Source organism: Zophobas morio, unplaced genomic scaffold (assembly GCF_036711695.1).
Source record: "Zophobas morio isolate AGI-343-1 ecotype UQ-CSIRO unplaced genomic scaffold, CSIRO_AGI_Zmor_V1 ptg000021l, whole genome shotgun sequence".
NCBI classification, from domain to species: domain Eukaryota; kingdom Metazoa; phylum Arthropoda; class Insecta; order Coleoptera; family Tenebrionidae; genus Zophobas; species Zophobas morio.
Genome location: NW_026972126.1, coordinates 28,546,282 through 28,569,597, shown reverse-complemented (window position 1 = coordinate 28,569,597; position 23,316 = coordinate 28,546,282). Strand labels below are relative to the sequence as shown.

The 23,316-nt window shown below is 38.6% G+C and overlaps 1 protein-coding gene across 6 annotated transcripts; it reads left to right on the top strand.

Annotated features, from left to right (window-relative positions):
• The first annotated feature begins 130 nt into the window (after positions 1 to 130).
• On the top strand, positions 131 to 23,066 carry Step (steppke). Of its 6 annotated transcripts, none has more exons than XM_064060394.1 (5): positions 131 to 419; positions 573 to 646; positions 19,390 to 19,482; positions 21,554 to 22,153; positions 22,215 to 23,066. In XM_064060394.1, exons 1-5 carry the CDS (start codon positions 377 to 379, stop codon positions 22,698 to 22,700), a joined length of 1,296 nt encoding a protein of 431 aa, XP_063916464.1. In that variant the 5' UTR covers positions 131 to 376; the 3' UTR covers positions 22,701 to 23,066. The 6 variants fall into 6 exon arrangements, with proteins under 6 accessions (XP_063916464.1, XP_063916466.1, XP_063916463.1 ...); XM_064060398.1 differs by lacking the exons at positions 131 to 419; positions 573 to 646 and adding exons at positions 8,673 to 8,791; positions 15,710 to 15,987; XM_064060396.1 differs by lacking the exon at positions 19,390 to 19,482 and having other exon boundaries at positions 143 to 419.
• The last annotated feature ends 250 nt before the right edge of the window (positions 23,067 to 23,316 follow it).

Below are 23,316 nucleotides of genomic sequence, written 5' to 3'. Positions count from 1 at the left end.
TGTGGTTTCGAACCACCGTGTATATAGCCTGGAAATCCCGGAAACAAATGAGCATCAGTGACAGGTGATAACGATTTACGTGCGATAAAAAACCGCCACCAGCACGGACTTGTTTTCCGGTATTATTTATAATCTGTGGTTGTGCAATTGTTGCAAGATTTTGTGCTTTGTCCAATTTATTTAAACAATTCGGTTAATTGCGCAATCTGCGCATGCGCACACCTGTCACTTGCCAAAAACGTTGACGAATGACGATTCAAAATGGCGGCTTTGTTGTCCCTTCCTCGGCAGTATTTACTTTTAGTTTAAAATATGTTCGGTGCGTTATTAGTTAAAGTGGTTATGTTAGTCCGGCTCTGATAGTGACCTTTTTGCAATGGGAACAATTGCACACACGCAGGAAGCCTTCAGTATATCAGGTCCGTATTAGGAATGGTCATGTAATTAGAAAATCCCGCAATAAACCCTGATTCACTGGCTATAATTACCGCAATTATAATTCAAACGGCGCTTTTTCGCTTCTGCGAAGCTCTTTGTTTTGGAAAGATTCTATTTTGGATCGCTTGTTGCAGACTTGTCTCCAGAGCAGCAAAAAATCCTCATTGACATACGAAGACGAAAGACTGAACTTCTTTTACAGATACAAGTGAGTACGATTGACCCAGTGGTGATAATCACCCATTGTGCCTCTAATAATCGCCTACTAATTCCATTCGGTGTTGACCCATAAACACGATCTTCCGGGAAATCGATTAAACGTTTATTTTCAGGTTTATTTTCGCGTTTGTTGTTGCAATCGCTTGCTTCATGTTTATTGCTATTTGTAAACAGCAGTGCGGAAATGTACAGTGTGGTGTTTAATGGCATTCGAGTAATTTAAACCAATCAGAACGGATTAAAGCAGAATCGCGCGAGCTGACCCAATTAAAGTGATCATGTTGAGGTTTTGAACGTCTTCTCATGCAGGAAATTAAGCCCGGAATAACTTGTCAATACATAATGTAATTACCCCCATAACCCCTATTATTAGATTATTGAGCTCATTGAAAATAAGTACGTGGGTTGAAAATTACAAGGTACAATGGCTTCATATAGGGTATTCAACCACGTCCGAGTGCCCCCTAAATTAACAAAATCGTGAATAGAAGCTGAATCACAACTACACAATCAACGTCAAGTACTTTGTTGATCGTACGAATTCCGAGAATTACAATAATGACAGCAATTCGCGTTATCTCGAGGAATTCCAAACTCGCGATTTTCGTTTCAATTACAAACGCTTTAACTATGACGTGTTGTCGGCTAATTTCCGGCATTACGTACATTTTTGACGAACGAGGGCACCTGTCAGGGTTCCCCGATAAAGCGCTCTTCTGTTTTAGACGCTCCTTTTTAATTAAATTCGGGTTTGATTTATGCTGCACTCATGCGAGGATTTATGGTAGTTTTAGACTAGTTTCGGGCCGGAAATGTGACGAGTTTTCGAAATTGCGTGATGTAAATAACAAGTTGCATTTGTAATGGCGCCACCTGTAACACAAGTGCCGAAAAAGTGGTGACGAAAGTCCGGGAGATTTGTGGTTTGTGTAAAAGTTTATGTGCGGAAGTAATTGATGGATTGGGAAAGTGGGAATCGGGTGCTTGATGAGAGGATGTTGTAATGGCCTTTTGATTAAATTGTCGAGAGAGGAGAACGTCGCGGTTTTTTTGTGTGTATTTTTGGCTTGTTTGCCACGGATTTTTGTTTGTGCTAACGAAATTGGTGTGGTTTGGAATTTGTACAAGATTTGTTTGTTTGCGATGAGAGTAAATATTTTGAGAGTTTGTTGGTATAGCATTATAAATAAAATAGATATGGATTTTCGGAATGATAAATGATTGGGTGTAAACAGTAGACAGTAGAGGCGCTGCGACAGAGGGTTCTAAAGTAGTAGGACTTCTTGCCGGTAGACGGCGCTTTATGTCATAAGCGTAATACATACATACTTTCGTTGGTGTAATCTCGTCTAAATCGTTTTTTTTAAGATATTTTAGCTGAAAAAAAAATTCAATCAAGTAGAATTGTGATAAGTTTTTATCACTTTCTGCGGTTAATAAATATTTCATCAGAAGTTAATACAAGGTGATTGTATAAGATCGTAGATCCAGTTGGTTTTGAATTTTACCACCTATATTTTAATTGACTTCTATTCGTCGCCTGTCACAAATCAAAACTTTCTTGAGTCTTTGCAGTATGCATAAATAGACAATCAATAATTCAGTTGAGATATAGATCTATGATCTATCTAAAAGGAACTGCAAATTCTTTCAACCGACTTGATATAGCATCTTTTCGAAAAATTACAAAATTGCAAAACTGAAAAATCGAAAGATTATAAAATTAATAATTGAAAAATTAAAAATGGAGAAATAGAAAAATTGAGACATCGAGAAATGCAAAAATTAAACAATTTATTTCTATTTTAATTTTTCAAATCATATTAAACTTGTAGTTGCTCGATTTTCATTTTATAAATTTTAAATATAATGTTTTAATTTTTGATTTTTTCAATTTTTCGATTTTTAAATTTTCGTTTGATCAAAAACCGAAGAATGTTAAAATTTTAAAAACTCGTACCAAGGAAAAATGCTCAGACCACACTATACAAATAACACGATGAAAGCAAAAATATTTGAATTTAACCGCGTTATTTGTTATTAGTGGTCGGTAGACGTACACAAATTAATGTATGCTCAGTCACACCTCACTTATTGCAATCCTGGATTATCTTTGACAGGCTGTTCACCACAATTAATGGTCAAAATGTCAATGTTTGACGTTTCTTCAGGCTCAGCTACACCTCGGATCAATGGAAAGATAGAGATCGAAACTTGATAAAATCCTGGAGCACTTCAGACAACACTTGCATATATTTAATGTATAAATGTTATCCACTTTTCAATAATGATCTAATAAAAATTTTGTTGCTATTAAAAAGATATGGGTTATCTGATAACTTTGACAGCAAGAAGAACAAAAAAATCCTCCCATTTTATTTTATTAAATTGATAAAATCAAAAACATTGTCTTCAGTAAATCACACACCATTTACTAACTTAACCAGGGATCTAATGGAGATGAATTGATTAAATATTGCTTATGTTGTGCTCACTTACTAGAATGAATATGAATGAACATGGTATCTCTCAATCCATGCGGGATTGATTAATCAAGTAATGTATGTTTGGTTGCCTAGATTACACATACTTCTGTCGCATCGATACTCAAAGCAACACAAAAACCATTCACGATTCCTTTTATATCTTTTCCAAACCCAAACTTCAATAATGAAATTACCCAACACCAAAAGGCAAATTGTGCTTGAATAAATAACCCATCGACATTCCTTCCACCCTAATAAAACACCAAATCCGACACTCCGCCTTGAGCATAACCAAAACATTAACAAACCCACTCAGAATACATTATGAGGGTTGAGAAACCTCGAACACATCAACACCTCGCTTTTTAACATTTCCAAAGGTTGAAAACACTCGCAACCATCTAAAAAAACACCCTATTTATCCAACCAGCAGACCACGAACGCCGCCCCCATAAATTTCCCTAAAGGTCACCACTTACATCTTCGCCATTTCAAACTGATTTTAATCACTCATTGGACGTACGCGAAGCGCACAAATCATCAATTGTACTTTTCCGAATTCCGTTATCACTATCAAACACCACCGGACGCTCCACAATCAAAGAGAAAAATTGTGTTATCACCCGAAACCGGAAGCGGAATATTCGTTGATTCACAAACAGGAAAGTGTGATGCGAAACATTTGACGTTAAGCCAAGAATCTCGTCCGCCAGGAATGTAGCGATTTTTGAGACAAAGATAGACGGTTTTTTGAAGGGGGAGGTCACGAACCAGCGCCGTGGGAACAAAAAATCGAACTTTCCAAAAATAGACCGTCGATGACCACTTGGCGTTCGAAATCTCGAAGGAAATCGTCAATCATGAGGCAAGGGCGGGTCATGGTTGGTGGAGCTTTTTCGAGAGAGGGCCATCTGGTCCCGAAATGCCTCAAGTATCGGATTTCTTGGCGGCTCGAGATCACGTCAAGTGGATCGGAGGCAGCCCGTAGAAAATTTATTTTTACGAGACGAATAAGAATAGCAATATTAATTGTAATAATAAAGGCGTCCAAGGTTCATAAATGTGGGCGAAATTTCAAACTCTGAATCAGCCGCATCAAACGACAACAATAATAGTAATACTGGTGGTAATAAGCCGGCCTGAATGCCGCCAAACAGGACGATTTTCACATATTCGCATCCCCTCATTCCAAGTTGGCGCAATCCCGTCGCCAGAAAAACAAAATCACGAACCTCACCCAAAAAATAATAATATTAATAATGGTGATACCGTGGTTAAAATACAACGGAACTGCGGTGTTAGTGCCTCTGGCGGGGACCTGTTTCACCCCTCTCCACCCGTAAGGGTGGGAGCCAGGGCCACCACCACCTTGAAACACAGGGAACATCATTCATTCACTATTCATCATTCACTCTTCAAGCACTCTTCAAGCGGTTAACATAGTCTTTATATTCAATATCTGGACCTAACGGTCATAATATCATACTCGCTCTAGAACACACTTGTTATTTATTTAATAAAACTATAAAACGACTGTCCGCTGCTCTTATTCATAATCCATCAAACTTAACATGGTCCTTCGAGCCGGATCAGCGACAGTAAATCAGTAACAGTGATAAGTGATAAGTGTAGTTCGATAAATCATCATCGCTTGGAATTCAACATTCCACCTAAATCATCAAGTATTCAAAAATCGGTAACGGCCGCGAGTGCAGTGCAAATCATCGAGGGTCATTCATCAAGAAACTCAGGTAGGCTTTAGTTTTGTCCATTTTGCGTAGTTCATTATTCTCGTACTGACGATGTCGAATAACAAATCTCTCTGGAAATTTATCGTTCTTGTTAATGATATACATTCACATGCGGAGTTCATCTCGGAAGTTACAAACCACCAAAAAATAGGCGAGTTAAGATGCAGGTTGGAAGATTTGAAACGGGTACAATCGAACGTACAAAATCTTATAGTTGAACATAAATCGGAAATCGTGGTATTTTTAGATGACACGAGTAGCGAAGAATCTAACAAACCCGCAGTTTATAATCTCGGACCCGTGCAAAGCTATATCCATGAACTATCGGAATTATATACTGCTCTAATCAAAAAAGCCGATTTGTTGTATCATCTTCCTTTCCCGAATTCGTTTAATGTAAATACTAACAATGCTCATCTCGAAAAACGTTGTGAAAATCTAAAACCCATAAAAGTGGACAACATGCTAAATGGAGAACCCATTAAACTTCATAAGACTACCGATGCTCCGGTTAAGGTGCGGTTTACCCCTGCACTATTCATTAATTATAAAACTATCGATAACAAAAAAGTCATTATTTCAGAAACGCATAAGTTAATACCGAATTCTCACAAATTATTATCAAATTCAATATCAAGCAAACCGAAAAATCATCCGGATAATAATTCTTGCAACTCTGTGGGCATGTCCCAAACTAAGATAGATAGCACATCCAATCCAAAATCAGACACCGCGTTAGTTCCAATAAAAAATCATACAGATAATTTGAAAGATTGTAGCTCATTATTGGATACCGGTAAACAATGTGAATCCAAAACCAAATATTTGGGTAAATCATTAAAATCAAACACAAAGAAGGTACAAGTAAGCAATAATCAATCAATCCCGTGTTTTATATGTTCCCAAATGCACAACATATTCAATTGTACAACTTTTTTAAGTTTAACGCCCAACGATAGAGTGGAACAAATAAAGAAAATGAATCGTTGCTTCAATTGTTTAAGAAGTAATCATGTCGCGAAAAATTGTTACATATCAAGGCATTGTAAACAATGTCATAAGAAGCACCACACGCTTTTGCACGCAGAAACAAACAATAACCTTCCCAAAAATGAAATAAAAAATAAACCAGATGAGGATTCCGATAATCCTGAAGACACCTCGAAATGTAATTTAACTATTCCGTCTAGTGTACTTTTATCCACCGGTTTGATTCGCGTAATGGGCCAATCAGGTAAAGTAAAAGAATGTCGCGTTTTCTTGGACATCGGGAGTCAATCTCAATTCATCACCGAAAATTTGGGCAAGGCTTTGGAATTACATATTCATAGCATCGATACGTCAATCGTAGCAATTCTTGATAAGAAAAAACATTCAGAAAATGCCGAACTTAAAATACAAAATCATATTATGAAAAATCCACCGGCGCTTCAAAATACCGCGCTGGAGTTGATTCTTAATGGCAGTTTTGGGCATTTAAGAAATTCACATCATCACAAGATTAGTTTGAGCAAAATCATTTCTCATTCCTTGGAAGTTGAAACCGTCAAAACCGGAAGCAGGTTATTAAGCAAAGGTTTTAAAACCTCTCTTTGTGCAACCCCTCTTCAAAATACCACCGGCCATACACCCGATGGTCGTTTCGTAATTAAACTCCTCTTTTCGGAAAAGTTGGGTCGTTCCACAGTCCCTTATTTCGAAAATCCACTTCAATTAAGAAATTCCGGAGAAGGGATTCTCCAACCGTTATTGTTCGCAGAGGGTCGTAATCATAAACTTACCGAGGGTTTTATTGTCTTTCTAAGGAAGTACCTAGACCTTGTACACCTGAAGGTACTTAACGAAAATTCGTTAAATAATACTATTTACCTGCCACACAATTGTGTTTCAAATCTCCATGTTTCTTCCAATAAACTCTGCGAGGTTGTTGACCGTTCAAATCTTAGCTCAAACAATTTAAGCCTAAATGACAACTTATTAACCGGCCCCGTTTTTCAACCCGAACTTTTAACTACGTTAATTCATGTCCTCACATGCGACGTATCGAAAATGTACCGGTGCGTTTGGCTTCACTCTCACGACGTCACAAATTTCGTAGGTACTAGGCGCAAGCTAAACGAATTGCTATTAGGGAAAGAATTTCAGAATAAGCTAAAACCAGAAAATACCAAATGGAGTTTAATCCCCCCGCGTGGGCCCAATGTTGGTGGTTTGTGGGTAGCGTGGATTAAATTCGTAAAAACTCACATCCAGCGCGTTATCGGATACAACCATCTAACGTACGAGATGATGTATGCGCTTTTGGTCAGGATTAAAGCTGTCATGAATTCGCACCCTGTGACGCCGCTTTCCAGCGACGTTACTAATTTAGCCGCACTGACTCCGGGACATTGTCTTGTCGGCCCTCCATTGACAACTCCAGTAGAAAAGAATCACGGCACTTTTCCTGTCAACATCCTTTCCCGTTGGCAATTGAGTGAATCCTGTCGCCAACATTTTTGGAAGCGCTGGTCCGCGGAATATCATACGACGCTGCAGGGGAGATCCAGGTGGCAAACCCTCTCAAGAAACGTTCCCGGCACTGGAGCTCTGGTACTACCGATCAAAGAGGACAACCGGCTCCCGTTGCAGTGGCGATTACAACGAATAGTGCAAGTGCATCGCGGCAAAGAAGATCTTGTTCACATAGTGTTTGTGCAGTGTCGAAATTGCATCATAAAGTGCGCCAATTCGGAAACGGCATCTCCATTTACTAATTCGGGTTCTGGTTATCTGTTAACTCATTACATACACACTATTGTAAATAAAGTTTGTCCACTCGTATTGTACCTGATAAAGAGTTGTAAATCTCTCTTTCAGGTGTATTCCAAGTACCTATAAATTACATTCATTCTTATTGTATGTGGGCAACTTGTTGTAAATCGCTATTCTTAGTTTACTGCCCATATTGTATAATCACTGTTAATCCATTCTATACAATGTTAATTGTAGTAAATCTTACTCATGTATTCTCAATTGATCATTATGATATCATGTTATCACTCTAACATTCTATTATTTGGTATTAAAACAATGTAATTGTTTCAAGGCGGGGGGTATGTTAGTGCCTCTGGCGGGGACCTGTTTCACCCCTCTCCACCCGTAAGGGTGGGAGCCAGGGCCACCACCACCTTGAAACACAGGGAACATCATTCATTCACTATTCATCATTCACTCTTCAAGCACTCTTCAAGCGGTTAACATAGTCTTTATATTCAATATCTGGACCTAACGGTCATAATATCATACTCGCTCTAGAACACACTTGTTATTTATTTAATAAAACTATAAAACGACTGTCCGCTGCTCTTATTCATAATCCATCAAACTTAACATGCGGATTTTCGCATATTATGACTAACAAAGACCCAACAGAAATATCACTGTCGAAAAAACAACGAAAACCGCAACTCGACCAAAGTAATAATAATAATAGTGACGGTGATAACACGGCGAAAACACGACGGAGAGAGCTCGTTCGCACGTGTAATACTTCGAGGGGTCATAGAAACACACAGTCGTCGAAAAAATAATAATAGTGTTGACGGTAATGAATCGGCTTGTTTGCGCTGGTAGGACTAGATTTACGTCTTTTCCTTCCGGATGCGCTAGCAAAAAATCAGCGGACGCTCGAAGAGCGGTCATCCTTGGCGAAGGCCTCCTGCGTGCTCCGCGATTTTCGACCGATCACGTGTCGGCGAGGAGTGTCGAGTCGACCCAACTCCGGAACGAAACGACGCTCAGTTTTGCTCGAATAGGCGATAAGGTGGGACGTTGTTGTGGAAGTGCGGCGTGCGTTCAGTGTACGTAGTGTGCCTTAATACATGTGATACGGTTCGATAACAAAGAGACGAAAAGGTAATTGGTGATTGTCGAATTGACGGGTGTTATCTGCTCACATGATTTATTGGCGGCTATTAAGACGGGATTATGTCATATCGAATAATTTGAATGAGTAATGGACTAATTTTGTCTCGGTGCTTTAATCCTTATGCAAATTGTTTGCGCAAAGGTAGAGTAGGAAAATAAGATGCTGCTAATCCGGGTGTAGAAGAGGTCGCAACGCGACCTTTGGAGTCATCTCGAGAATTTCCGTCGATTAGGAGGTGACACTTCTTCGTTATTCATTAATTTGTTAAGTAATTATGAGTCAGTGCGGTTTCGGGAAGCGAACTGAGCGGTTTTCGAAGTCTTGATTTGATTAGTATGCGATGAAAGAGCATGAATCAACTCGTAAACTATCGCTAGGGAAAGGTGCCCGTACGCAAATTTGGCGCAAAAAATTTCGAAAATTCACCTTGACCACACACAAATAATAATAATGCTAATGGTAATAAGGACCTTAAACAATGACGAAACTTGATGAAATTTTGCATGAGCATGAGTGGTTGTGTACACACTTTGAATCCACAATTATGATTCGGTTGGCAAAAGTGCTAAAATGTCATTTTTACTATAACAATAATAATAATAGTAGTACTGATTGTTCTAACAGCGTCAAAAATCAAACTTGGACGCACAGTGTGTTCACCTACACGTTCGTGCAGCGAAAAGTGCAAAAATCCACTTTTTACCAAAACAATAATAATAGTGTTGATGGTGATGGCACCCTCAAACCGGCACGAAAGTGACCGCGTTCTCGCCTCTCACCTTGTTTACACCAATCCAAACAACCATAATAACACAATTCCTGCGAATCTGAACACAAATAACACATCCTCGCCTAATTAAAGTATGATAAAACCGTCAAGGAATTTACACCTGACGTAACGACAAAGATCCGCATCGTTGTCGGTTTTCCGCGGCTCGAAAAAAAAACAAAGAAAAACGAGGCTAATTTAGCGATCCAGTTCGCGACACTGTGAGAAAAACGCGCGATTCTCACCATTCTAAATAATTATCTTTTGTTCTTGTGTTTCCGAAAGCGGCTGAAATTTCACCTCTCGCATGTGTGTATACGCAAACGGAAATTTCGCCCCCTCGGACACTACCCTATCGATCTGGTAAACATCGCACCCTCATAATTTAATAACCCTAATTGATGATAAAGGGACGCAACAGGCCGCCCTCCGATGAAAGGAACGCGATACATTGTGGAACGAAATAAAATGTGATCGGCGGTAATAAGACAACCAACCAGTCTGCCTTGCCCGCAGCCATCGAGATTACTTACCGCGTACGTGTCTTTGGAAATGGTTTTTTTAGTGGTTATTACGTTTGAAAGGTGGTAGAAATGGAACGGAATGGAATTCGGGGAGCGGAGACCTGGCGGCGCGTTTGGAAAGGCGAAAATGTCGGCCAAATTTTAAACTATTGGCGGGCGACGTGTGCAAAATGAAACAGTGAAATTTGGAAAATAAAAAAAAATCAAAAATAATAGTAATTGTGATAAAATTCAAAATAAATTTTCACCTGTAGGTCAGTGGCTACCAGAAAACAAACACAAACACGTACCGACCAAATTGACGATGCACCATTTAGATGAAGCTACTAATTGGTCATTGAGTGCACCGATTTGAACTAAAATTCAAACTTTTAGTCCAAATGTAGTCCAAAGCTGGTGGTTATATGAAAAATGCAAAAAAGATACTTTCGCTCGAATAATAATAGTGTTGATTGTGGTAAAGGTGCTAAATGAACGCGAAAGTCGTCGAATTTTCGCATGGACGTTTCCCACAATGCTCACTCTTGGGAGTATTTTTTTCTCGACGTTTCCACGTTCGTGGTCTGCGGAATTGGAATTCGGGGAGCGGAAGCGCTGGATATTTCGATAGTAATTTGCTGGCTCGTTATCCGAGGTAGAAGTTGTCATTAGGCGTTATTAAGTCTAGACGTCCTGCTGGAGACCGCTTTCGTCGAAAATCGACGATCCCCGTTCGCATTACTGGGGTGACTGATGAATTTTTAATTCAAAATGGGTAAACGTAAGCATGCAGCTGTATACTACTGTCATAATTTTGGCTCCACTTCTCGATGACCCGTTTGGACGGACTTCAAGCCCCACAAAAATATTCTCTGTCGTATTATCGACGTGTTTCTTCTTCCTGTTGTCGGTTTCGGCCCATTGCCAAAATCGCAAGCAGTGACATAAGCGCTCTCGAAAACGGACCGTCTAAAAATACGGCATGCATTTACCAATACAATGTGAAGTTCGATCAAAAATAACTGGCGAAACGGGCGCATAAACGTGCAGATATAGACGGAGTAGGACGGCGATAAATGCCGCCTAAAAATAATAAAACGGGAATAGAAACACGAAAAGACGAAAAGAGAAAGGAAGATTTTTTTTAAAGGCAAAATCGATCGCGAAGTGGTCAGCAGACGGTCGACGTCGCAGAACTTTGCTTTGCGTATGTTTACGACCCGAACGAATCGGAATGCGGAATAATAAATAAAGAACGACCCAAGAGGAAAAAATGGAACGCCACTGGACGGACAAATGGGGGTTGCGAATGACGACGGGCGGGCGGCGAGGGCGTCGACGGGACGAGGGGAATCGGCGTCTAGTTAATGACGTATCGGGTAGTTAAAAGTTCGGATCAAAAGGAATCGCGGAAACGAGTGGGGCTTTGAAGCGGGTCTAAAAATCGCGAGTTAATTGGGAAGCGCCGAACGAATGCGACTCAAATTATAAACTATTGCTAATGAAGACTGAACAGACACAGATCTGACGCCAAAAATTTCGAAATCTTGAGGTTGGCCACACACTAATAATAATAGTGTTGATTGTGATTAAAGGCCAGGAGTCGGAGCGAAGCTCGATGAATTTTCGCGAAGCGATTGCACCACAAGAAATGCGTTTTTTGGGATACGATTTAGGAACGTGAAAAATTTCAAATTCCATATTTTGACTGCTTCACAATTGTGATTCCATCGTCTAAAGTGAAAAATTATATATTTTCGCAAAAATAATAATAGTAGTGTTGATTGTAATAATTGCATTAAACGTATGCGAACATCACCGAATTTGCTTTGTTTACACACGGTGGATTTATTTGCAGAATCAATGTTAAAATTCTTACAAATTTCTAATAAATATCGAACGCAAACGTCCATAAATGAGAGGAAATGCAGAGGCGCCATTGAGCGAATAAATAAGGCTTTCTAGCGCGCTAAGAAGCTTTAAAGAGGGTGAGGAGCGATGGCGTCGAATTAATGACTTATTCGATAGTTAAAAGCTCATTGCGACCGAGAGAAAATGCAGAAATAAGAAGTTTTTGTCGGAATTGAGACGCCGCTAGATTAGTTTGCATGTCAGAAGTAAAAGCGGCATTTTTACGCCGTGTTCACTTTCAAGATGATTGGATGGTTCGGATTTTTGAAAAAGGAACAAGTTTTTGAGTGTTCGCTTTCTAATACATATATCCTTCGTTTCAAGTCTTGGTTTTTGCTACGAAGGGAAGCGACTCTCGATCTACATTACTTATCTTCGAAAAACAAAGACGGTTACACACAATTTAAATGTCAAGAAGTTCACATCTGTGTTTCCGTAGGGATGAGTCACTCAACTAACACAAATATTTCGGTTGATTTCGATCTGAGCTTGATATCTACGTGGAAATGACGAAGTTTCATATTTTAATTAATCCCTAGAGCTTTCACTTAATTGATCCTTTTGCTGCCACAGTTTCGTTTTAGTCCAATTAAAGCCGAAACAATCCTAACTTGCCTTCTTTGTTTTGGAATAAGCAGACAATGAATCTTTGTACCGATTTGGGCGAGAACCATACAAAGACCATTTATTGTGTGCAGCTCCCGTAACCATTTTTTCGTTCGTCGTGAATCGATAATGCAACTGGATTCGCATTATGAATGCAGGCTTTGTTGGCAAGGTTCTCGCTTGTTTACTTCTTCATCAACGCTAACCCCTAATTTCGTTCCGAAAAGCGAACATTTAGTGTGTAGTTGGAGGATTGCCAGAGGAGCAATTTAGATTTAATAAATCGAAGTGTCAAGGATTGAAGACGTCCCTGAGGCGTGCACTGAAAATCTATCGATGATTTTTTTTTGATAGCAAGATTTCAAGGTTGCTCTGCAGGTAGAAACCGCAGAAGTCGATGGGATAGAAAAAGTCTTCCGTTATGCTTTCGTCGCGGAAATCGTTCTTTCAATGAGTCGTGAAGAGTTTAATTAGTTCCGTCCTTGACTCACTCTATTAAGCACTGCACTACTTTTACGGATTCAAACGTTATAAAAAGGTTTACGTAAGCGTCATTTTGTTTAAATTGCATGGAGTTGCATTGTGTGTGTTTAGACGGTTTGAGCTTACCGGTTAGATAATGATCAATGTTATATAATTAAGTAATATTGGATGCGGGTTTCGAGGAAGTTGGAAGAATTTGAGAGGTGTTCCATTTATTACGGGCGGCATGAGCGTTACGTTCTCGGTTTTTGATCGATGTGATGGTTCGTGCGAGTTGAAGCCAAGGTGGAAAGTCCCTTAATCGTTCTCCGGAATATTGTGAAATTTTGTGGGGTTTCACAGACGTCAAGGCTGCGTACTTCAGTCGTTCGTAATACGAAATGACGTGCCACGATTTTTTCGAGCAGGTTTTGAAATTGCAGTGAAAAATGCAGATATTTTATTTTATCAGTATAAGTATCACAAATAATACTGTCTTCGAAACTTTCCAAAAAAGCACAAACCAACTTCGTCAACCAGGTTTCATGACAACCATCAAGTATCCACAATATATAACTTAAAATGGTTGTCTTAAAAAAAAATAAAATTTGCAAAATAACTTTGAAACTGCAAAGCCAAGTGCTCTCTGAAATCCAGCAAACATTTTATGGTTATCGTACTCATGGTCAATTGTTATTCAAAATTTATTCGTTTATCTCCTCCTAAAAAATTGATGGCACCATGCCAAACTTTTTCCTAATAAATCCTCTCTCAAATATGCAAAATATGAATCTATCCTTACGGTTCCTCAATGCGCTCATAGTTTTTAGAATTACATAACAAAAAGAACTCAAAGAAAATTGTGAATGAGGCAATTTATTTTAATAATTAATCAAGAGTTGACAATGATCTCCAGTAGGCACTTTTTTAGTGCTACAATATCTCTTGAAAAAGTAAGAGTCGACAACCCATTACCTTTTACGTTTAAGATCCAAACATATCTCTAATGAATTACTCGAGTACAAAAACCCTCAGTCTTTCCGTAACTAAAGAAAACCATAAGAACTCACGCAAGTTTTGTTAACCTTGATATATGCCTCATCCGGTTTTGTCATTTTGAAGGAAACGTTATCAAACAAGTTCGTCTTATTCGTGTCGAATATTTTATACAACGCTGAATCGTTGACAATTCACTTTCTATATTTGTGTACAAAACTAATCACGTCAAAAACGACCATATAAACATTAAAATAACATTTACAATTTCTTCATACTTAAGTAATTACTAACAAGACCTTTTAACGACTCAGTTAAATCATCAAGCAAACTTTGATCTACACAATAACATTCTCTTCTGTCTTTTCCTCTTTGTCAAAATTCACGAAGACTTTCAAAACAAACATCAAAATACACACTTTCAGTCAAATGGTTTCCTAACTTTGCTGAACGTAAACTGTCGGCCATTGTTTTAAAAATAAACAAGTGAGAATTCCGGCGACTTAACTACGACAAAACTGTTCTGAATTGGTGCTCAAAATCCAACTGATTTTTGTTTTTTTAAACATTCGTCGAATTGCGAAAGTGCGAAATTTTGAAAAGCGATATCTACAATTTTAACGCTATATTAATCAGCACTTAAAGCGCCGTCTAATCGGAAATACTTCATTAACTGAGTGTGAGACGTTAGATCTGACCTGACCTGACCTGATAAGTTCTTGAATTTTTTCGCAGTATCACTATGTAATTATATAATTTTTAATTAGTTATACAGTTTATAGGACTTGGGTCCTCTCTGTATCTTTATTACTTAATAATAATGTTTGGATTTGAGAACTAAAAAAGTTATTATCATAGAGAGTTACAAATCTGTATGTCAGATTATGTTGAATCTTATCTCATTGTTTGTGGTATTTTAATCTTCATTACTGCATAGTGATACATGCAACACTTTTTGGAAATCAGAAAATTGATCAAGCTGGCGTGGGTTTAAAATTTAAACCGCGCTACAAAAAAATGTAACGAATTCAACATTTTTCCACGTCAAGATAACGCTGCCGTGAAAAAAACCAACGGAAAAATTCACAAAACATGGCAAAAACAATAAACAAGTCTTCTTTATTTTTCCTCGTGCTTATCGTTTCTCTAAGAAATGATAACTAACACACTTTTTTTTAGTCTCGAGACAAGTTCAACACAAAACATAACAGAGCCTCGTAACTAAATTGAAGTACGAAACCAACAGGTTTCCAGCAGATGTCTGGCCATCACGCAAGCTCCCCCATCTACACGCGAAAGTTGTCTTATTTTAGCATCTTTTCCGACTCGCCGATAAAAATAAACACATCCGTTCATCGCGATTTCGCACATTTAAACCGATCGAAATTCCATCCCGAAACTCACTAACCTGACCCAACGAAAATAGCCTCCGCGCAACAAGTCCAAACAGCCGAAATTGCCTCTAAATTTAGCCGCGCCAACAATGCGCACAAGTGGTTTAAGTCCATTACCCATCATTGGCAGAACGTGTCTCGTTATATCGCTGTTTATTTTCCTATTATCGTTATTTATTTTTTCAAATAAATTAAGCGTATGTGAGCAGATCGAGCACAGTCGCAGTTTCGTGATCGACGGGTTTCCAATTTGTGACGTTTCAGGCGTGCCGTCAAAAAAATTTCCAAGTGTCAAGATGAAATCGACTAAGTAGCGTTTCGCCGAAGAAGTGTGAATATTTTGAAACGAGTGACAGTGCCATGATAAAATGCAGTACACTACTTTAGGCCGTGAACGAAAGGGTTCGGTCACCAGTACCACTCACAATGTGGCCAGCTGGTTTTCCTCGTTGAAGCGTACGAAAAAGGGCAGGAATCACAAGACTGAAGCGACTTCGAAGAGTGCCTGGGATTTGACGACGCTCTCTGCCGTCAGGGCTTTGGTACGACCATGTTTTTCACTCCTAGGGGTGGTGAGACTTAATACATGCAGGAGTCACTTGAATTATTCATTCTGTTTAATATTCGAAACGGCAGCATTTCTGCATGCATTAAGTGTTTACAGGAATTGAATGAAAGGAATTTCGAGTCATTCTCTCTGCATGTTTGTGTTGTGGCGAGTACCTTCACAAGCGCCACACGAAAGTTTAACAGAGGACGTTTTGGGAACTAATTTGTACATACGTCGACACGATGTAAGATTGGTTCAATTTCTTGTGGTCCGAACACTCGGGGTTCGTGCCCACGCAAAAATGAAAATCGTACTTCGTTTTCAATTTTGCGTCGCGGTCTGTGCAAATGAATCCATTTGCTTTAAAATAACACATTTAAGACCCTTGAGTAAAAAATTAATTAATTTCTCCTCATCACCTGTCCCGCATCCTCCGCTAATCCTCATTTTCCTATTAATCGTCTCGTTTCCGTTTCTCCATGCGCAATTTATGCGCAAATTACGCTAGTTCGAACTGCGAAATCTACTTAGCGTCTGCATTGTTAACGCTAGGTGTAGTTCAGGGTATAATTTACGGAAGTCGGCTTGCTTTATTTATTTTCGCTGTGAACGACCTGGGAATCGCTGCTGTTAATGTGCTTTATCCAGAATATGTCACTAATGAAGTTAGCACCGTTGCTGCGATTTGTTTTGTTTTGGGGAAAATGTGTGTGAGTGATGCGTTGCAGATGTACGGAGTGAGTAATTTACAGAGTGGCGTAATGTTTGCAAAGTTGTGTTTTCTGTGGTGGCGCTTCTGAGAAAATTAGTAAAAATATTTGATTAAAACAGATTAGTTTTATCTAATGGCGTCAGAAGTTTTGACTGTAGTGGGCAGACGTAATAAGATTAAGAGGAATGTTTTGATGTACTTGTATGAAACGTTTTGTTTGGACGTGATTACTAGGAACGAAAGTGGTTGGAATTTGGCGATGATTGTTTAATTGAATGAGTTGTGTGTTAAAAGTACTGTGTTTAGGAAGTGGAATTTTTTTTAATTAAGTTTGACAGTCGGAGCTTTATTTTTCACAAAGATTGAGACGTAACTAACAAGATAAGACATCAATTCCTTTATGGTGTCGTAACGTCACAGCTCTGTTGACAAATATAGAAGATCCAGTGAACTTTTTGATTGCAAATCGACTTGCACATGTTTACACTTTAATTGAAAAAAAAGTGTTATCTGAAATGTTTACAGTAGATTCATTTGAAGATATTTTTTTAAGCGTATCTAATTGGAAAAAATTAAGACCACGAAATTTATAGTTCAAGTTTATTTGTACATTTTTTTTTGTTTTCTCTGACGCTGATCTCACTACATACTTGCATAACAATTAATTACAAAGTCCAATGTGTTTATCATTTAACAAACACCGTAGAAATTCTGAATTTTCATTTCTTTCTTGTGATACTTTTTTATGCGCCTTGTTTTATTGCTTTTCTTTGCGTTTTTTTTTTTTTTTTAATTCCCACCTCTCGTTTTTTAGTAGTGTTTTTCCTCATAATTTTTTGTTGCATTTTTATGGTCTTTATTATCCTTCTTCAAATCGCTTTTTTTCGTTTTTTTTTTCTCGTTTTTTTATCACCTTTTTGTCCCAATTTTTTTCGTTGGTTTCATCGCATTTTTATCGTTTTTCATTTTTTGTCGTGTTTTCCTCCTCGTTTTTACCGCATTTTTTGTGGTCTTTTTTTGTCGTTTTTATAATCCTTTTGTTTCGTTTCGATTGTGTGTAGTCTCTTTTTTTCTACGTTTTTCGCTTTTTTTTCTTACTGATTTTTTGTTGGCTTTTTTGTTGCGTTTTCACTCCCCTTTTTTTAGAATCTTTTTTGTTTTTCTTTTTTTTTGACATTTATTTCAGTCCTTTTGTTGTCACGTTTTTCTTTTCGTTGTTTTTATCGGTTTTTTATCGTTCCTTTTTGTAGTCTCGGCTGTTTTTTTTTCCATTTTTTGTTCCGTTTTTTACTTTTATTTGTTACCGATTTTTAATTGCATTTTTCGTGGTCCTTCTTTTTTGGTTGCTTTTTTCTTGACATTTTTTTGCTCTACAGATTTTGTCCCATATTCGATGGATTCTTTTTTGATTTTTTAGGTTAGGTTTTTTCGTGTTTTTTTTTTCTCAGCACCTGCCAAATTTTATTATTTACGTATACATATGTACATACCTATTTTATTTATTTATTCGTGGGACCGATTTCGATATTTCAACCTTTTAACCCTTTTCTTCAGCCACTTCTTACAATAATTTAGGTTACAAAACATTCAACCACTAAATTTTTCTGATTGATTGATAACGTAATTAAAAAAATATGAAAAACTTAGTAGTTTAAAATCCACACATATCTATATTTTAACTTATATCATAAAGAAATTAAATTCCTACTTGAGAAGCGAGTGGTATGTCTAAATTTAAACAAAAAAAAATACAATGTTTTGACAAATTTACACTTGATCGCTAATTTTAAAAACATGATATGTAAATTGAGACATCATAGAACGATATTAGTAATCAGTTTCTACATCGTCAAAATAATATCCCTATTGTCTAAATCTGCTCATGTTCATATTTCCAGGATAAATTTTATGAAATTTGATTTGACACTGCTTTTAATTATGATCCCGAGCTGTAAACAATTTGCAACCAATTTATAGTAGAACATTACGAAAATGAATGTAAAAATGACGCTGCTATAAAGTGTGAATGCCAAACACAACCTGACATTTGACCGTTTGACGTCATGTCGTACCTTTAACAAACCTCCAAAAATCGTCACACCTGGTGAGAAACGTTCGACCTCCACCCCCGGTCGTTCGCCCGATATTGGCCCTCGATGACGTCTCGGCCACCGTGACGTCCGCACCCGCAGCCGCCTGCGATCCTTCCCGTTTCGACCCATCGCATCGTCCGAATTATGCACGTGCACACCTGCCATTATTAAAACCGTATAACGTTACCCCGACCACCTGTCGTCGTTTTCCCGTTTTTTCGTCAAAAATGTCACAAGAATGCCGACTTCACGCCGCACGCACATCCTAATTGGGCGCGTCGAACAGCTGCTCATCAACCAATCAAAACTGCCATTACTATCGAAAAGCGGCACTAAATTAAAACATAAACAAGTTTTTTTCCTTCCGAGATCCTATTAGCGCTTGATCGATGGGTGTCGCTTTTTTCGTGGTTTGCACGGTCTTGATTTTGGATTATGAAATTTTTTTTGTGTTAATGTGACGTAACGCGATCCACATAATAGCTCTCCCATTTTAATCAATCGCCAGCAACGCACCCGTGAAGAGCATTCTCTCGTTTCAACCAATTGTTATGTGGTATTTTTTTACAGTTTTTCTCTTTTGCTGTAGTTCCTCCGTCCTCTCATGTGTTCGTGTGTGCGTGTTTGTGCCTCGTACATTGTTTACGGTTTGTTCCCTTGTTGTTGTTCGTGCTCTTCTGGGGTAAGGACGAGTGAATTAAGGAGATTTTGTTTGCTTCGATTTTTTTTTCTTTTATTTATTTATCTAATTGCGTAGCACTAACTTTGTGGTTTATTGAACTTTGTACGCTTGCTGCCAATTTGAGTACCAGTGGCGGATTTTTCGGATACTTCACCAAAAGCGCGCTTCGGAGAACGCTATTTTTACTCTATTGACGTATTAAAAGCACATTATGTTGCCATTACAAACTATTAACTACCAGTCTGTTGATTTGTCTTGGTGCCAGAAAGAATTCGGCCCTCGAGCTCGATTTATTTGTCCCGTTTTTGGGTTTTTTCGAATTTCGGTATTCGTCGATGAATCAAATATGCAAGGTCGCGTCAAGGTTCATTTAGAACAATTAGAGATGTTTGTGCAATTCACGATTCGTGTCGTCGAGAGGTATTATCAAGATTCTTATGTGTGTCGTGTAAATTTTTAGCGTGTCTTGATAATTAGAATTTATTCGACCTTCGCAAGGTTTTTTCGGGGTTACAGTTCGGGCAAAAACACGGGTCTTGCAATTGGCGTAAACAAAATTGTTTATTGGAAAAAGCCTATCGCTGACCTGCTGTAACCTGAGAAAGAGCTTGGCCGTGTTTATGGAAGAATGGATTTTTTTTTTTCGATTTTGACGAGTTCGTGTCAAAGTAATTAGAGCGGTTTGGATCGCACTAGATCGCTATTGTGACGGATGTACTTACCAGAAACGGTGATAAACTGGTTTAGGTTGGTAATTGTTGGAATATTACAAATGTAAATTTACAGACTTGACAACCAAGATTTATTACTTTGATTTGCATTAGACAATAATGGAGATTTATGTTTTTTCAATTTTTTATATTGGTAAATTCTTAAGTAATGTGGTTGCGATTATGTAAATTTACAAATTTTAACACCCGGTTTAAAATTCTATTTGTTAATTTCACCCGTAAGCCCAAAGTTAGTAATTTAAATACAATCTTCTACCATCACGGACTCGCGAGATTCATTCAAATTATGTACTTCAAAAACAAAATAAGAGATCCCCAAAATTCTTTAAAATTACTTGAAATACCAGATACAAGGAGTCCCCGAGATTATTTCAAATTACGTACTTCAAAAACAATACACAGAAAAATCCCTGAGATTCGTTCAACTATTTCAAAGATTGTCTATCATATTGCATAAAACTATATTCCAGTTTTATTGTGTGGACTATTCTAAATGTAAATTTGGAATATTTAAACTCAAATAATTTTAACAGTTACCATGGCCGTCTTAAATTGCTCGAATTGATTAGATCTAATTGACAAGTCTTATTGACAACTAGACAGACCCTGAATGTAACGACGTCCCTGTAACCCTAATTTAGCACCTGCCACTTCCCCCTCCCTTCCCGCATTCCCAACTCATCCGTCAGCCGTCTCCCAATCCCGATCCCGAAATTATAAAATCCGCATACTTCACGGACAATTTCGTCTTTTATTATCCACGGCCGACACACGTCCAACGGTCGTAAAACTCGCTCGCAAAATTGATTCTCACTCCGTGTACTTTATTATGACGCGTCGGTCGAGACGTTCACATTCTAACCACTCACGTTCTCTAAAAGCCTCATATTTGCATGCTCTCCTCGATAACTCGCTCGTATACATTTAAATGTTTTATTACGTGTGTAACTGTTCCTTGCGGTATTTACGTGTGGTCGATCTAAAAAAACGAAAAGCAAATAGTTTCAAGGGAATTGCATGTCTAGGTGGATACCCTCGTCGACCGCAATGTAATCACAATGCGACACTAAATGTTTGTAAATTGTGGGTTGCGCATTCCCAATCCGCCACTGAGTAAGCAGGTTTCGAAGAATTTTCGAGATTTTGGTTTTTGTAATACGCTAATGCGCTTTTAACACTGTTTAGCAGCGAGCGAGCTTGACGTGGAGGCGCTCTTGTGCATTTTAACGTCGTTGCAGAGATCTAAGAATAACGAGTGGCCACCACCTTGTCTCACTCCGAAAAATACACAAGAGCGGCTACAGCAAGTAAGGTTGTATTAACGTGGCGTTTTTTTGCAGCACCTCAAAGATGAGCTCGTGGAGGTCGTCTCCGAGATGGAGTCGCTCGACTCCGGCGAGGACGGCAAGAACAGCAACAAGACCAAAATGATGTCGATAGGCCGCAAGAAGTTCAATATGGACCCGAAGAAGGGCATCGAGTACCTGATCGAAAAGGGGCTTTTGCAGAACACGCCGGAGAGCGTCGCACAGTTCCTTCACAAAGGCGAAGGTTTGAATAAGACGGCCATCGGCGACTACCTCGGCGAGAAGAACGACTTCAACGAAAAAGTCCTCCAGGCATTCGTCGATCTCCACGATTTCACTGATCTCATACTAGTCCAAGCCTTGAGGCAGTTCTTGTGGAGTTTTCGGCTGCCAGGGGAAGCACAGAAGATCGATAGGATGATGGAATGTTTCGCGAAACGATACTGCGACTGCCAGGGGGAAAATAACATTTTCGAGAATTCCGATACTTGTTACGTGCTTTCGTTCGCGATTATTATGCTTAATACGAGTTTACATAATCCCAGCGTCAAAGATAAACCCACGATCGAACAGTTTATTAATATGAACAGAGGGATTAACCAGGGACAGGATCTGCCGAGGGAATTACTAGTGGTAAGGGCTAGTATTAATTAATTCGAGGAGTGGACGTTACATTTGTGGTTTTCTCTTGTAGGGTTTGTACGACAGCATCAAGGCCGAGCCTTTTAAGATCCCGGAGGACGACGGCAACGACCTGATGCACACGTTCTTTAACCCGGACAAGGAAGGGTGGCTGTGGAAGCAAGGGGGTCGTTACAAGAGTTGGAAGCGGCGCTGGTTCATCCTGAACGACAATTGCCTGTATTATTTCGAATATACGACAGATAAGGAGCCTCGGGGTATAATCCCCTTGGAAAACATATCAGTGAGAGAGTGCACGGACCGTCAAAAACAGCATTGTTTCGAGTTGTACGCGAGTGGCGGGGCGGACTTTATCAAAGCATGTAAGACGGACTCTGAAGGGAAAGTGGTCGAGGGTAAACATACAGTGTATAGGATGTCGGCGAGTAGCGAAGAAGAAAAGAACGAGTGGATGCAACGATTGAAACAGAGTATTAGCCATAATCCGTTCTACGACATGCTGGCTAACAGAAAGCGAAAAGCGCAGCATCATAATTAATGTTCTCTGGGAAAATATAAATAAAGTTTTTGATAAGAGTGTTTTTGAGTTGGGGATTCAGTCAATTATAGCAAAAACTTAGACTTGAAAGGGTGAGGTTTAATTTCTGTGAAATTAAATGGGGTTTTTGTGATATTTTTTTCAAGCGACTGAATGGAAAGATTACAATCTCGTTAATTTTAATTCCTAGTCCTGTTCTTATTTATTTCTTGTTTTACACGTGCGGGGCTTCTCCCATTGTTTGTGTATCTATTTATTTAGGATGGTTGCAGTTTTGTACATATGTATATTTCGTTGCAACAGCTGTAAATAAGGTGTATTTGTTTTGTATTATAGATTTGTGTAAATAAATTTACAAATTTCTAACGCGTTTGTATTTTTTGAGGTTAGGGCTTTCCCGCCCGAACACCCGATTCAAGTTTATTGTGTCGTAACTACGCCACTGGAACTGGCAACTTCTTCTTCGACATGTTAGTACCTGGGTGACTTGACTTACTATTTTATTCATTTTAATTTTTTTAACCAAGTGAAATAAATGTTGAAAACTTCAAGCGATTTTAATGTAAAAGATTACCTTCACGAGTCGCCCATGTCATTGTTTGTTTTTTAGTTTAGG